Below are 16,799 nucleotides of genomic sequence, written 5' to 3' on the forward strand. Positions count from 1 at the left end.
TAGGCTTACCCTTCAGGCCCTTCACGGAGCCGGACATCATTTGGTAGAAGATATGGTAAGAACGCTCCAAACTCTGTTGAGAGATGACACGGGCCTTTTCCAGCAGATCTAAGGGTAACGAACACAATTTCTTCATTAACCGACTTCGAAAAGGAGGAGGTCACTCATTCGACACGTATATATATATATATATTTTTTTTTTGTTAGGAAATATCTCGACAGCGGTTTGGATCGTGGCAGCGACATCGGCTGATGTCGTTTGTTTATTGTTTTCTTATGTGTTCCTTGCGAAGTTCATTAATATATATATATATATATATATATATATATATATATATATACTTTACATAGTGCTAAACGCGCGTGAACAGTTCTTTTATACCTTAAACACATAACCAAACCGACAATTTAAAAAGAATCCGATCACCGACGGTCGTATTACGTTGAAATTACGGTACAATTATAGTAACTACGTAGATTCGAAAATAAATAATGATGCAATTGCTTCTCGTCGAACCCTGGTCTGACTGACGTAAAAGGAAGTAAAGCCAAATCGAACGTAACTGCGACGAGTGGGTTGCAAAAATAATTGACGCAAGAAAGTCGACTCGAAGCCAACTGCGTTTCAATCTAAGTAAATATTACAATATTACACGTCGTGGGAATACTTATTCGATTTATAAATCTAAAAATTCCGTAGAATCATTTATCGTAAGTACTCGTTGTAATTAAAACGAATACTTACGAATGTTATGGCAAATGTAAATATGTAAGAATATATAAAGATGCAAACAAATCCGTGAAGATATGAAATATAAAAAAATAAAATGTACGTTAGAATACGTAAAAGTCAAAACGTGTAAAAATATATAAGGATGGAAACAAATCCGTGAAGATATGAAATATAAAAAAATAAAATGTACGTTAGAATACGTAAAAGTCAAAATATGCAAGAATATAAAAAAGATTGAAAGTAAAGTTCAGGTTGTAGCATTTGCAGAATAAAATAAGTTCCTATTTAGGTTCAATTTTTGTAGCCACGTTCGCGAACATTTTATTTTGCGTAAAGATCCGCAGTCTACTCGTGTATATAAAGATACGAATTTACATAAATAAACATATACAACTATCGGGTTGTTCGGAAAGTAATTTCGTATCTCGTCATCAGAACGAACACTTACACTTTTAATCAGCCATGAAATTACTTTCCGAACAGCCCGATATAAATTAAAATGTTTAAAAGAACTCACAGGTCTCGATATCCGCACCAGCCAGTTTTCCAGAGGGGCCAAAGTGAATACGGATGAATTTACCCTATTCGGTAACATAAAAGAATAATGTGGTAATCTCGTTCATGTATCGAGAAAATCGAGTATACTCGTTAATAATTTTATATTCTATAGCAGAGTTGGGCATACTTAGACTACATTAAAGAATGATTAATCTTACGATTGATTTAATTAAATTAATCGTTTGGAAAATAAAGTAACCGCAATGCGCAAATATTGACAGGAAATGTTAATTTCTATACTTGATAATTAACCTCCATTTCCAACAAAGAAAATTAAAATATACGAATCAATTCTTTTGTTCTACTTCGTTTACACAAACTACAATATATCGATGTCTGTTAATTTCATTAACGAAATTTCATTAACGTTTAGATTCAGTTTACGTATATTGTTAACTTTAATTATTAACTTTAATTATTAAGTACGTTGCTATACTTTAATTATTATAATAATCATTATTGCACAAATGATTGAAATCAGTTTTCTGATTACATTTTACCCAACTCTGTTTCGTAGATAGTTAAGTATTGCCCTCGATAAATTTCATCGATACCGATGCTAATTTTCTACCGTCATAGTATTAAGCCTACGGTTAACTTGAAGCGAAATGTGCAATTAGAACGAACGTGGTATTATGTAAGAGAGAGAATAGAGAACTTACGAAACGCGAGGAGTTGTCGTTACGGACGGTCTTGGCATTACCGAACGCTTCCAGCACAGGGTTGGTCTGTACAACCTGGTCCTCCAAGGATCCTTTCTTCTCAGCCTTTTCATCAGCTTTCTTGGTCGAGGCACCGACGGTGGCGAAGTACGCGATTACTTTCTTCGTGTTTTCAGTCTTACCGGCACCAGATTCACCGGTAATCAACATGGACTGATTTTCACTGTCTGCAAAGGAAAACACGGGTATGAAACTTGGACGATCGATCGGCGCCTGATAATGGACGGTCGACGATACTGATAATGGAGTTATGACATTACACGCTTACTTGGTCCACCCCGTATACGAAATATAAATTATACAGGGTGTTCCGGAATTAGTGTAAGAACCCGAAATAGAGGGGTAGCTGAGACGATTCTGAACTACAATTTTCTTTGCAAAAATGTCGGTGGAGGCTTTATTTTTGAATTATTAACAAAAAAAAAAACCACCGACCAATCACAGCGCCCGAGTAGCGCGCAATCAGATCATAGGCGTAATGGTCGGTGGTTTTTCATTAATAATTCAAAAACGAAGCACCATCCGACATTTTTCCAAAGGAAATTGTTGATCAGAATCGTCTCGGCTACCCTTCGTTTCCGTTTCTTACACTACTTCTGGGACACCTTGTATACAATTTTGTCACGTATCATTCGATTTGATACCACAAATATAGCGTTATAGTCACGAATGTAAGCTCAGCACATTAATAAAGTGAGGAAAGAGTCAGTTAGATAGTTTTGCATTCAATTGGAAAAAATATCTTTGAGGACAGTCGTTTGACTGATCGCGGTAGAAATAGATACAAGTGGAATGTTCGTAGGTTTAGGCCGATCGCACACGGCGTAACCGATTTGAAATTAGTGTTACAAACTGTTTGCGCTCTTTGTTTTACCTACTCCACTATCTTTATTTTACCTGGATCCACGGTCGCGTGCAACTAAGTTTCAGAGTGGTTTGAAACTGATCGGTTGCGCCCGTGTGCGATCGGCCTTGGTATCAACGAAACGGTACAGCTTTCTGCTTTATATGTTAGTCGGAGAAATTGCAGTAATTGTAGTAATGTACGTACTGGTCAGCATGTTCACGTACGCTCCATCAGAAATGGCGAAAATGTGTGGTGGCACTTCGTTACGCCTCTTGCCTCTGTATAATTTCGCGCACCTTGACGTGTAGACGGGGAATCTTTTGTAAGGATTAATAGCTACGCAGAACAGGCCAGAGTAAGTCTGCAAAGGAGATGAAAAATGTATCAAAATCAAGTTTAATACGACCGCAATTCACCAGATTCGTGGGTGAGAAAAAAACTTTCAATTTCTAGCCTCGATCGGTACTTTTTCGAACATTTTAAACAAGGTTGCCACTGAGGATGATAAGTTCGTCCTTGAGGTTTTTTTTTTTCTAAAAGATATCCTCTTTTAAATATCCTCTTTGTCGATATAGACGTAATTTATGCAATTATTGCGTTTTACTTTCCTATACAATTTTCTCTTTGAACTTTATCACGATCTATCTTTCTATAAAATGTCCACTGTTACTTTATCAATTTTCCAGTGAAAAAATCCTCCACTAATCTTTAGTTTACAAGCTACTGTACATTAACGAAAATGTCCTCTTTCTACAATAGAAGTTCTCGTTATCGAGATCAAAAGCAGTTTTAAATTGTATAATTAATTAAATGGTACACTTAAATTGTACATATTTATAAGACAAAGCTCGAGATTGCTAAATGTTAAAGAACCCCTTGATTTATTTTTTAAATAAAATCGATCCTAAAAAAATGACCCACAATTTCAATGATACTTAGTACTCAATAATTGCAATAGTACTTGTTGATACTTGTTAATACGTGGCAACCCTGATTACAAATTGAAATATGTATAAAATATGTAACATAGTTTTATTGTCACTAACGCCAAATAAATTTTAAAGGAAGTCCTGTACCACAACTTGATCGAGGCGAGAGTACAAACTGTACTTGACGAACACAGCCAATCGGTGGTGCCTGATCGTTAACGTGTAAATAATACGAGAACATTAAAAATATATACGATATTTACAATATATCTTCCAAATACGTATACGTAATACGCACGATCAGACAACACCTGATTTCGATTTTAGAATATGTATTGCACATAAATATCATGGAGGGCCACTGGAAGTCCCCTGGCTCCCCTCTAATGCGCACGCTGGGCACCGTGGGGGTTCCCCTAGTGGAAAAAGTCGCGCACCAGTGAATGAGTGGCGTGGGAAATTCAATTGAAATTCCGGGCGTCTCCGAAAAGTCAAGGATATCTTTCCAAGATTTCCGCCGCGAAAAAAAAAATGTTCATAAACACGATTAAAAGAAAATCGGATCGTAACGCACGTGGACGTGGACGATTTTCTTTTCGGGAAAGCAACACAGCGTTTGCTCGTTATTTGTCCATGTAACGAGAACGATAATCGCAGAGCCAAGCCGTTCGAGGAGATCTGTTGTTCTGAGATTTTTGCGATTTCCTCGACAAAAAGAAAAAAAAGTGAAATTTGTCCGGTAATGTGAACGTTGAAAGTGAACGTTTGAAAGAAGTGTGACAACAAAGGCACGGAACGTCGCTACACGTCTGTGTGTTTTAAACCGACGTTCCTGAAACACCAAAAACGTTCATGCATTCGAAGGAAACAACTCGGAGGTAGTCACCGAGAGGTCCACTTTATTCGTGGTGTGCGGTGACGCGAAGTCTGGAAGGAAACGAGACATCGTGGCGTGTCTAAGAACCTTGGACCGATGTCTCGAAATGACGGCATGCAATTTCGTCGGAAGACGGACATTGTGTAGAAGGTTCGAGAGAAACGTGGTGGCACGTCTACGTCCATGCTTTTTAACCAACGTTTCTTAATCAAACGGTAATCTCTCCCTTTAGAGGGTGATCAAAACGGAGAAAAGGAATCAAACACGTGGAAATCATGTCGTCACCACAGAGAGAGAGAGAGAGCGTGTCTCTCTTCGGGGGAGATAAAGTCTTACGTAGATGAGTTTGGCGTAGTAACGTTGTTTTAGATTGTGAAGAACCGAAGCGTCGTTGAGGTAGGTCAAATTCGACATGTCCTCGGCTTTCTCATACTTTGGCGGATTCACCTGCTGCAACTGGTCCTTTTTGAAGTCCCTGGTCTATCCCGCGGGGAAAAGAAAGAAAAGTGCTGGTGAGTAACCGGTAAATAAAAACGAACTTACGTAGATTAGTTTGCTGTAGTAGCGCTGCTTCAAATTGTGCAACACGGACGCTTCGTTCAGAAACGTCAGATCCGCCATGTCCTCGGACTTCTCAAACTTTGGCGGATTCACTTGGGACAGCTGATCCTTCCGGAACTGTTTCGTCTGCACGGGCATTTCTTTTTAATACCTTTCGAACCCATTCTAGATCGTCACGTAATCAAACAACACTCTGGAACTTGCACTATTTTATCGATTTACCCAGCGATTTTTACGCTCCAAAGTGTTCCGTTTGATAACTGTCAGAACCAAGTTACCTTCGCGAATAGATTAAGTCGATAAATTAACACTTTCGCTGCGGACGAAAATCTGGGAGCTGCAATTATGATATTTCTTTTAATGAAAAATTTCTTAGAGATGTTCTGATATGATTTTATTTTGAAAAACGTATAATTTCTAATTATTTTACATATTTTATATATAATATGATTGCCGAACAAAAAAGAAATGAAAGCTGAAAGGAAATTTTCCAAAAGTCTAACCGCAACACTAAACACAAAAGAACAGACCAACACGAATGCTTAGATCGTACTGACTGTCTAAATACGATTGAACCGACTAAAAGAACAAAGGACGCACGTGTGCGTCATCCGCAGCAAAAGTATTAAGGAAAGGCTTAAATTAATATACCTAACGGTATAGAATTTATAAAATTATAATAAGAGTTTGAATTTAATGTAAAAGTAACGACATTACTTTCCAGTCTACCTAGCATTAATCCAATTCTTGACGACACGATACTCGATCTCCTGTTACACTGTAATTCGTTATGTTTATTCAGCTGTCTATCTTTTACAGTATCAACCAATAATAACTAGGCTAGGTATAACTAGGCTGCGGATATTTATGCATTTAGAGCGTTGTGAAAATATGGTAAAGTGTACGAAGATGTGCATAAATGGAAAAGTGTGTAAAATATCAACGATAAAATATATGTTTTACTGTTTAAAAGATAAGACATACTTCCGTTTAAATCCCGATACCTTATCTGAATCTGTAAAAATATGAATTCGCATAAACATCCACAGTCTAACGACACTATTAAAGTTAAATAGGAAATTGAGTTTGAATTCTTTAAAAATAGTGCAAAATCACAGCTAACTAGTCAACAAATCGTGATACACCAATATAAGCTGTATAACGCGAAAATTCCAATGTTTCTAGGAAAAAGCGTACTTCTTAAATGAAACGAAATAAAAACGACGATATGAAATGTTTCGTTCGAGCACTCTTAAGAAGCATTCGTAAGGATTAACAAAATGTTTACGTATCTTTTCTCAAAGTCTACATATTTTATTCGTAAAAACGCGAGGTAGTTGATGGATTTTTCTAGAAAAATATATACTCTTTGAAATGAAGCAAAATGAAGATAATCGTATGCAATCTTCGAGTGGCAGACGGTGGAGCAGTGCGTAGCGTAGCTGACTACCAGATTATAGCTGATATAAATTGATAATGTAAATTATGGATAACGTATATGTATCGAAAACCTCTGTGGCTTATGGTAAGAAATGGAAAAATAAAAAAGATAACAAGGCAAAAGAAAGAAGAGGTCTTGTAAGAAAAGTATCCAAAAAGTGCAATATATGAATATAAAATACCTCATTAAGCGCTATAAAAAACACACACACACACAAAATCCTCCAGACGAAAGCTCCTTAAGAAGCATTGGAATCTTTACATCAACAAAATATATCTGTCTTTCGTCAAGAATCGAAAACTCTATAACTAAAAATGTGTGAACAAGTTCACGAACATCCCGATTTTCGTTCGAGACTCGACTCGAATTAGCTTTCAAAAAGCGTATCGATTAATAACGTTATCACGCAGCAATCCATCGAGATGACATCCATAATCGATATTCGCGTTCCTGGGTTTCGATTCAATCCCTTTCCATACACGGATTCATACACGTCTCCCTCCATTCCGTTTTCAATGCTCTAAAAATATGCTGACCCGTGTTTCGAGAAGTGGCGTTTCAATTTATTATTACCGGTGGCGGCGCCGATGCTAACAATAGCATTTCAGCTACGGTCGCCGGATGACGAGGAAACGGGCAGGGTTTGCTGAACCATTATGTAATCCGGCACGTAAGAACCGCGACATTTTGTGCGGACCCGCGCCCCGAAATTCGCCGTTTTGGGCAATGGCGATTGGTCCGTCGAAAAACAGAAAGACGAAACGAAAGAGAGACCATGTAATTCCGTCGTGTTGCTCGGAAAGTATCGGACAACCGCGAATATTTCTTACCCCGATCAGATATTTTCTGTATTTCGTCAATCTAGGCCACGAGATCTCAATCGATCATTGCTGCATCGAGATCAATCTACGTTTATGTTCTCTTAACGATTGATGGAAATATTTGAATTACTCTTTCGTAATTATGAGCAATTTCGTAGAACTCTCTGGGACATTTTAATAATCGTTCAAATACTTTTGTAATATTAATTATTAATTTAATTACTCTGTTGTACTTACGAGTAATCTCGCAGAACCTTTCTGAGCCTATGATCGATCAAATACTTTCGAAGTATTAGTTATTAAACGAATTATTTTGTTGCAGTTACAGGTATTTATGATAATATCATTAAAATATTATTATTCGTTACAATCGCTTAGAAAGTTCTGCTCAATTACTTACAACTACAACGGAATAATTAAACAACACGCGTTACGGATTCCTCGAATGTAAGCATAACGAGCCGTCAATTTGTAGATCGAATATTCCATGACGCATGCTCCGTCGACTAATAAATATTTTTAGTCTCGAAGTGCCTCTCTTGATTTATTTTTGTATCGCATAAAAAAGAGAACGCAGCCAATCGAACGACAGAACACATAGAGAGTGACCCCAAAGCTTTCTTACAAACTTAATCAGAATATATCGCAAACTATTCGATTGTTCACTAAATTTTTCAATTTCTTTTTTTCTTTACACTTCGCTCTTGTTACTCTGAATTTTTGTCGGTTACGTACCATATTGACTCTGCTATTGTTAAAATGACAATCGCGATCATTTCAAATCCATATTCGTTCTAAATTAAAAAAAAAAAAAGAAAGTATCGTAATTGCTTTTCGTCTACCAGTCGTCCTAACGACAACCGAATCAATACATAGCGCATGGTAACCAAAAACGCCGATGAAGTATAGAAAGAAGCACGAGGAAAGTGAAAATTTAAAATGATTTAACGTGACGAAACTTTTGGACCGCTCTATACGAGGTGGCAGCAGACGCTAAAAGCAACCGAACAGTTTTTCCTCCTCCGAAAATAGAGTTCGAGCGATTCGAAACGTTGAAGCTTTGGTATTTCTGATTTCTTCTTTTTCTATGCATAGGAAGTTGCTGCCGGTCTTTACTATACGATGCTACAACTCGCGTCCACTTTTGGCAATCAAAAATGAAAAAGACGTCGTCGTTCCACCTTTTCGTATCAATTCGTGAACCACAGTTTATCATCCGACATTAAATTAAACTTTCTACAGAAGCATCACAGAAGCTTCCTTAATAATTCTCGTTAAACTTAATATTAATTACTCTAAATATTTCATTACTCCAGAGAAGCAATAAAATTGTAGTTTTAACAAACTGAAATCTCGAACGTCGGGTGTTGAAGCAACTTCCAATATTCTTTTCAAACAACGAACGCAAACAACGAATCGAGTGAAACGCTTACATTCCGAGTTTCCTTAGGAGGACACTCTTTTATTTTTACCGGTTTTCAGGCAATTTTCATCATTTTTTTTTTTTTTTACAGTTAAAGTTACAGTAAAATTTGTAACTGTTCAATTTATTTTTGTCGAAGTTACGTACAATGTTCCACGTCACGTAAAGAGAGATGGGCGCAGAATGTTAACACGATTACGTCCGCCATGATGGTTCGAACCAATGAGAAAAATGATTTTGTTTTATTCGTTATGAACGTGGTTCTCGCGTGAAGTATGTAAACAACGAAGTATGTATATCAAAAGAAAATTGGCAAAATGGCGGCACTTTAAACTTGTATCTTCGATTTCCTCGCACAATTTACATTTTTTGTAATACAAATAAAAATATTAATCTTTAAAATAAAACTCTTACCCTGTTCAAGGTATACATACGTATATAGGTATACGTACAATTCATATATATTCATATATATAAATATCATAAATATTCATGTATATGTATATATACGTAGAATTTTAATTGGATTTGACATGCGGCTTTTGAGATAGATCGCGTTAACATATTCATTGACTAACCCAACAGGACGGCCCGTTATATGCACGGTTATAACTTTGGCAATTTTGAAATTCTTTAAATACAATCCGATAGAAATATTTTAACGACGACAAGTAACAATAACATAAAAAAAAAAAAGAAGAATATTGTTTAAACTCAAAATAAAAGAGTATCCTCTTAACTTCATTGCAACCCAGAAATAAAGTGTCGAGGACGCTTGCGACGAAAAATAAAAAAAAAAAAAATGGCGGAAGTAGAAACTGTAGTGGCGCATTTGATAAAAAAAGTGAAAAAGAAAGTTACCTCGCCGCCAGGCAATCCGACGGTGACGACATCACCCTTGGTAGCCTTTATTTCACCAAGGAGGTATCCTTCCTTCTCGTCGGGCACCCAGCACGCTTTCTTTGCATCGTACGGTTTCGTCTGATCGATTCTCTTCTGCTCGAGGGAAACGAAGAGGTATGGGGTTGGATCGGGATCCTCCCCGACTTGCGGCGTTGGTTTCGGCATCTTTCCTTCCTTCTCTTCGACTTGCTAATTAATTTGATTTACTATTGTAGCGATTACTCTTGTTCCCAAGAAGGCCTACGCGCCTTCTACGTCGTCGTTTTCCCACGTGTCGAAGGGGTGGGAAGGATTTCCTTCTTACTTCGTTTACTCGCTCTTCTCTTACTCGTTCCTTGGAGAATTCGGCGGCGGACGGACTACTTCTGGCGGCACGTTCTAAGCGGCCCTGCGTTACAAATAATCACCACCGTTATTTTAGCTCGATTGCACGCGTGCCAGTGGCAGCGCCGCCGCTGCGAGTGCAGTATACACTTTAACACGTTGATTGCCAGACTGATACTCTTGAAAACTTCTATTGTGTTTAAATTTTGTTTACAGACTACTGAAAACTACATAGTCAAACATTTATTGTGGCATTTATGTTCGCGTCGTTATCGAAATTCAAGAATTTCATTAAAATTCGTTTTCTTTGACACTGAACTTTTGGAATGAATTTTTTTGAGCTCTTCGGTGAAAAACACTGTCACCCATATATGGGTGACGTGGCGATCAACGTGTTACGTACGTACGTCTGGGAAGGCGAAAAATTCCGGCTTGTATTAGAATTTTTTCAACATTTTTATCAGTTCTGTTTTTAGACGTGTGGAACCGCACCTAACGTAGTAACGAACCGAGGGTCAATTTTTTTAGAAAATTCCATGAGCTTTTTAAATAGGAAATAGCTCGAGACGAGTTACCTCATTAACTCATTAACTCACGTTAACAATAAGCTCACGCGATGTAACTCGTATTGAGCACAAGAACAAAATAATTTGACGAGTATACTCGCGCAGACCACCGAAAAAGTTAATTTAGATCCTTCTATGCCGATTCAATAAATTTCTAATACAATTTTCAGAAGTTCTACACGAACAAATTGTTCGAGTAACCCCATCATTTTTAGCTTTCCTAGACGTATGTATCTCATTACAAACACCGTTACGCCGTCAGATTGTGACCACAGAATCGTATCCAATAATCTTTTAGTACATGACGTGATAAGGAATTTTGAAGAGATGAATTTAAAAACTGAAGCAGCATAATCTGTTAATTTTCTTTCTTGTAACTTTTTTTCAAATTTTAGATAAACGAGTTTCTACGTTTAAAATTTCTATGTTTAGCGATTGAAAAAGACACCAATTAATGAAAGTTTATATATAATACTTTTGAAAGATAATAAAAAATAATCAAAAATAATCCTAATTCGATTATAGCATCGTTCCCAATGAAAATAAAAAAACAATCTTACAAACATATTTTGTATACATGATACGAGTTTTTCCTCCAATTGTACTTCTTTTTTAAATAGAATTATCTTGTTTATATAAACTTCAATACCTTTAGAAATATCTCCACGCTATTTAAATGCCTACGTCATTAGCAACATTCTTTATTTGAAAACTTTCTTTTAATTACATATCTTTTATACGCTAAAAGCATAGAAATTTAGATGAATTTAATATCTTTTAAACTTGAATTTTTATTTTGTTAAAATTCAAAGTGGAGCAATTTCTCTTCATTTTGGAATTGTACGTCTTAATAATTTTATTTCGAATTCGACAAATTTCTAAAAACTGTACTGCATGATAATTGAGTTTATACGAAATGAACATTGGTCTTGTGTAAATTGTTTTGAGTACGATTTTTTGCTATTTCCACAGTTAAAACTGTTTCATTTTTTTACAGAAACAGTGAACAATGATTCGTTTATATCAGATTTAATTAGAATTGGTTATGCAAATTTTTAGAATTATTAAATACGTAAAATATGTTCAGCATTTTGGATGGGCAGATATTCTTACGTGTATCTACGGGTTTTTTAAATAAAAAACCATAAGTTTCTCTTCGTCTATAGTAATTGTCTCGCTAATATACGTATTTTCCAATGTACAGAGAGGTAATTATCGAGTCAAAAGATCAGTTATTGCAATTCAATTGCTTCGATTGCATCACGATACGGTAGCCATTGTCTAATAGCGAACGTGTTAAACGTTCTCTCAGACTTAATTAGGTTAATATAAAAGTTTTTATTTATCAATACCACCAAGACGTAGACCTCGTGTCCGAACGGTATTCGTTACTCGAATATTTATACCATTTATATTTATACCATTATTTATAATTTCCGTGTATGCCTTTTTGGAAGATTCTGGCACCTATTCTCATTATTATATAATTTGTAATATTTCTTGTATGAGATTGCTAAACAGATTGTTACGACCTTAAAAATGTGTTCAAATAAGTAAGTCGATATTCGATTTAGTTACATAATTCGATCATTCTCTAAATTTTGAAGCAGTCCTTGATTTTCCAACAATTACGTTCAGATTAAAGTGACTTAATTTTACAACAATAAAACCGTCAACTAGTGAATCGTGTGCACGTTAAAATGCTTCAAATTTCTCAAAATATTGCTTGGAATTAAAAACAATTGCAAACGTTCAAGAAATTGCTGATAAGTTGATTTAATATATAGAATATTTGTTTGGATTTCATTTAATTGAACTACAAATCTTAATCCACACCAACGCTAGCGATTTGCTTTCAAGTTCAAACAGAATCCTGGATAGCTTCTTGTCTTATCTTATTAATTCCTGTGACTGCGTATTTAAACAAAAAAACATTTCACGTTAACAATTTTATTATTTAAAATTTCAAACATCAAGTTGTCGAAGTATTTTAATATCAAAATTAATGTAACTAAATCGATCGAAAACAAATTAACAACGCAGATACGTTAATGTCTATCCAGATATTTCTTTGCAACCATCTCAATGTTAAGTTTATGTCAAGTAAACAACTATCGGAATATTAATCGAAACAGTTGGTTTTCCATATTAAATTTCGTAAGTTTATGCCGAATTTGTAAACGTGCGTGCGTTATGTAATCGTTTTACTATTTATAAGACTATTCCACGTGAAATTGATACAGTGGATATAGAAACTATTCGTAAAGCGATCATTTTCCAAAAAAACTATGTAAAATTGTAATTTATTAACTTATTTTTTTATAAACAATGACATTCTACATATTCTTGGAAATCTCTAGAACGGATAGATTACAAAATAATAGGTATTTATGTGAGTTACAAAATTAACAAAAAAAGAACAATTAGTAAAATCGATAGAAATGTCGAAGCAATAAGTATTCGCACGACTGTTTGATTTTTAAACCTTTGTTAAAAAAAAAAAAAAGAAATTTATATTAATTTATAAGTATATAATACTTCCTTCGTGGGATTTCCTTTTGATTTTATACTTACAGTAACTCTTCTAAGCATTAAATTAACTAAATTATTAGTTAGAAATTAATAAGAAGTGAGATATTTTTCCATTCCCCTATTAGAGCCTTTTTTAAAAGTACTTTACTGATGTTTTCTAATTCGTACGAAGCAATAAATATTCGGCGTTAAGAGCATGTATTTCTGTCGTTCTTTTATCAAATTTACTATAGAATAATTCTATCTTAGAGACTTCCGAGAATATGTGAAATATCATTGATTATAAAAAGAGAAGTAAAGAGACTACAATTTCGCACAAATTTTGGGGGGAAATTGATCAGCGTACAAATAAATTCCACACCCACTGTAACTAATCGAAATCTGTGTGGTCAGAGCAGAGAGAAAATGGAGATCGCATTAGCATTTGTCCGACAACTAATTTTAGAACAAGAATCGATATATATATATATCCATTTGGTTCCGTCATTTTTTCGAATCGTTCCGAACGAAATGAATAAAGAGTGAAATAATACGAAAGGAAACTCAACAACTGTCGCAGTAAAGACCCCAAAAAAATGGAATAATTCTAGAAAGTTAAGGTGAAGCTCGTAGGAACGAGGATGAAACAAAGACCGCACGAAATTATGTAACATAAAATGGACAATGAAAATAAATTCAGTCGAAGAGAGATGTCTAAAAATAACGATCGTAACGGCGAGTTTACATTTCCGCTTTAGGGAAAAGGAGAGAAATCGATGGAACGCTACGTAAATACAGCAAAATTGTCGATTCGCCTGTAAAGCTGCGAATACGACTCCTCGAACAATATCCGAACGGAACAAAACTGTTTAAAAATAACGATAAACGACGAGACCAACGAATCACATCGATGAAACTAGACACCGTATTCCCAACCGGTCCAAAAAAAGCAACGTGCTTCCTGAATTACACGACGGAAACAAAATGGCGCACACTACACTTTGACGTCGTCCGAACTTATTTAAGGATCGCGCGTACGAACGTGTTTAAACACTTGGAGAAAACTATTTGAATTTCGTCCAAGTCGTTAATACACCGAGAGAAAGAATCAGTGAAGAATAATTCACTGAAGAAATATTGTCCTCGCGATAAGACTAAACACGTCGCAGGAAATTCAAGACCGTTTCCTTCTTTCCAACGCGAAGAAGAAGAACGAGGACGCCCGTCGCGACTCGAACTCGTCCCTCGAAAATTCATCGAACTTTATACATCTCTAGACGTTGCACTTTTCGAAAATCGAAAAAATATATATATATATATGTATATATGTATATATCGTCGGCATCAAGATCCCCTCGTATCTGGAAACACCTCAAAGTCGCACTGATCGTCCGATGTCCATCACCAATGACGTCACCGGTCCTTTAAACTGACGCTCGAAGAATTCCACTGAGGTTTTATGTTCACGGATGATATCAGGGACGAGGAGGTAGTCGCGAAAGGGCGATCAGAAATTAATAGGAGAGAGAAGAGACGTATTTCACTGTTCCGTTCACCAAAATAAGGGCCACTCACGAAAATCGTCCCTTATTCGATACGACGTCAGTTCCTTAGCGATAGAATAAGGACTGCACCTCGAAACCAACGTTCGGTCACAGTTCGAGGCTCGGGCTCGATAAAAATCACTAGCAATTATCTGAACCGTATCCACAGGAGCTCCGATTTCCTCGACCAAGAGGAAAGATAATTACCGACGATGAACCGCACTTCTCGTCTTTTACCTAACGAATCCTCCATAGAGAGGGACGGTTTGCAAGACTGGACCGATCACTAGGCGCAGGCTGTGGAGCAACGAGAACTCGGACAAAATCCCCTAGGTTCTTCTCACAACCACCGATATTTCTTTCGTTATACCCCCGATGTTTTCGTTCTTTTCGAACTTTCGACTTATTTCTTTCTTTCTTTCTTTCTTTTTTTTTTGCTTTTTGTGTTTTTTGTTTTTTTTTTTTCGTTCTCTGGATACTCTGTAACTCTTCTATCCGTCTTCGTGCTTGTAACGCGCACGAGTTCCCCTTTTTTCTCTCTTCTGTTTCCGTTTCGTTCGGCGAGGTGTCTTGGTGCTAATGTTGTCGCGTGATCAAAAGAAAGAAAAAAGAAAAAAAAACGAAACCTGACGACCAGGAGAAACACCGATGTGTTGCACTTACGTTAGAGAGCCGTTCTGTCGGGGAAACGAGCGGGGGCTCCCAATATAAGCGCGTGCAACGTGATCCTAGAATGTAACGAGCTCGACGATTGGTCGGCGATCTGGGCCAATACGGGACCGTGTTAGTTCATGGGCCAATCTACCTTTTTAGGTGGAGATGATACCAAAAGTGTGACAAGGGGTGGTCACGGAAAGCTACAACCGCCTTGCTCGGTCGAGTGAGATGAAAATAGACGTACGAGCGAGATAGGAAGCTACCTTCGACGGGCTCGTTTTCTGCCGCATCCGTTTTTCTTCCACCACCTTCTCCTATTCCTTGAACCCTGTTCTACTCTTACCCGGTTGGTCCTGTCTATTATTCCCGTCGATAGCTTCCTCCTAGAGGAATTACGGGAAAACGGGGACGCCTCGCGTTCGAGCTGACCGATCGAACAGCGGAGACACCGAGCTTTCGATGTACACAGAAATCAACGGTCCACGTGGAAGACGCACGTGGCCGATGATAGCAGCTGCAAACATCTTCGATGAGCAAGCTACTTTGGCTTCTCTGTTGGCTGGGAATCTAGAAAAAAAAAAAAAGGAACGAAAAGAACGTGAACTTTAATGAATGTTAACTCTATGCACGTCTGGTACGTCCGGTCACTTTACGCTGAAATATAGAGAACGGTGCTAACAAATTCTTGTGTAATTCATTTTTTACACGTACACTACGTACTCGTAACTCGTAACTATCATATGCGGACATTTTCGTAATTGGATTAGGTGTCTAGAAAAAAAAAGGAACGGAAAGAACATGAACTTTAATGAATGTTAAGTCCATGCACGTCTGGTACGTCCGGTCACTTTACGCTGAAATATAGAGAACGGTGCTAACAAATTCTTGTGTAATTGATTTTTTACACGTACATTACATACTCGTAACTCGTGACTATCATATGCGGACACTTTTGTAATTGGATTAGGTGTCTAGAAAAAAAAAGGAACGGAAAGAACGTGAACTTTAATGAATGTTAAGTCCATGCACGTCTCGTACTCCGGCCACTTTACGCTGAAATATAGAGAACGATGCTAACAAATTCTTGTGTAATTGATTTTTTACACGTACACTACGTACTCGTAACTCGTGACTATCATATGCGGACACTTTCGTAATTGGATTAGGTGTCTAGAAAGAGTGTCTAGAAAAATCTAGAAAGTTTCTACAGTTATAATAATAATAATAGTAGTACTTTATTTACGGGCAATCCGCCCTTGATATCAAGTACAATGTAATAACAATGACAACAAGAGAAACGAACAGAAATGGAGACGATCACGGTATCTTATAATGTAACGTGTTCAAACTAGATTGCGCATCTGCAAAATTGCAACGACCGA

General features: G+C 36.7%; 1 protein-coding gene across 15 annotated transcripts in view; it reads right to left on the reverse strand.

Annotated features, from left to right (window-relative positions):
- LOC128888352 (myosin heavy chain, muscle) overlaps positions 1-15,175 on the reverse strand; it is a 70,696-nt gene extending 55,521 nt beyond the window's left edge. For 13 of the 15 annotated variants that reach the window (XM_054145106.1, XM_054145110.1, XM_054145112.1 and 10 more), the window contains exons 1-6: positions 9,774-10,203; positions 5,003-5,146; positions 3,065-3,221; positions 1,954-2,180; positions 1,251-1,314; positions 10-108 (exon numbers count right to left, since the gene is read on the reverse strand). In XM_054145106.1, coding sequence (XP_054001081.1) covers positions 10-108; positions 1,251-1,314; positions 1,954-2,180; positions 3,065-3,221; positions 5,003-5,146; positions 9,774-9,980 — 898 coding nt within the window. In that variant the 5' untranslated portion in view covers positions 9,981-10,203. Of the gene's footprint in view, positions 1-9; positions 109-1,250; positions 1,315-1,953; positions 2,181-3,064; positions 3,222-5,002; positions 5,147-9,773; positions 10,204-14,997 lie in introns of those variants that run through there. The other 2 variants (XM_054145114.1, XM_054145113.1) reach the window with 2 other exon arrangements.
- Between the last annotated feature and the right edge of the window lie 1,624 nt (positions 15,176-16,799).

Source organism: Hylaeus anthracinus, unplaced genomic scaffold, assembly GCF_026225885.1.
Source record: "Hylaeus anthracinus isolate JK02 unplaced genomic scaffold, UHH_iyHylAnth1.0_haploid 11994, whole genome shotgun sequence".
NCBI classification, from domain to species: domain Eukaryota; kingdom Metazoa; phylum Arthropoda; class Insecta; order Hymenoptera; family Colletidae; genus Hylaeus; species Hylaeus anthracinus.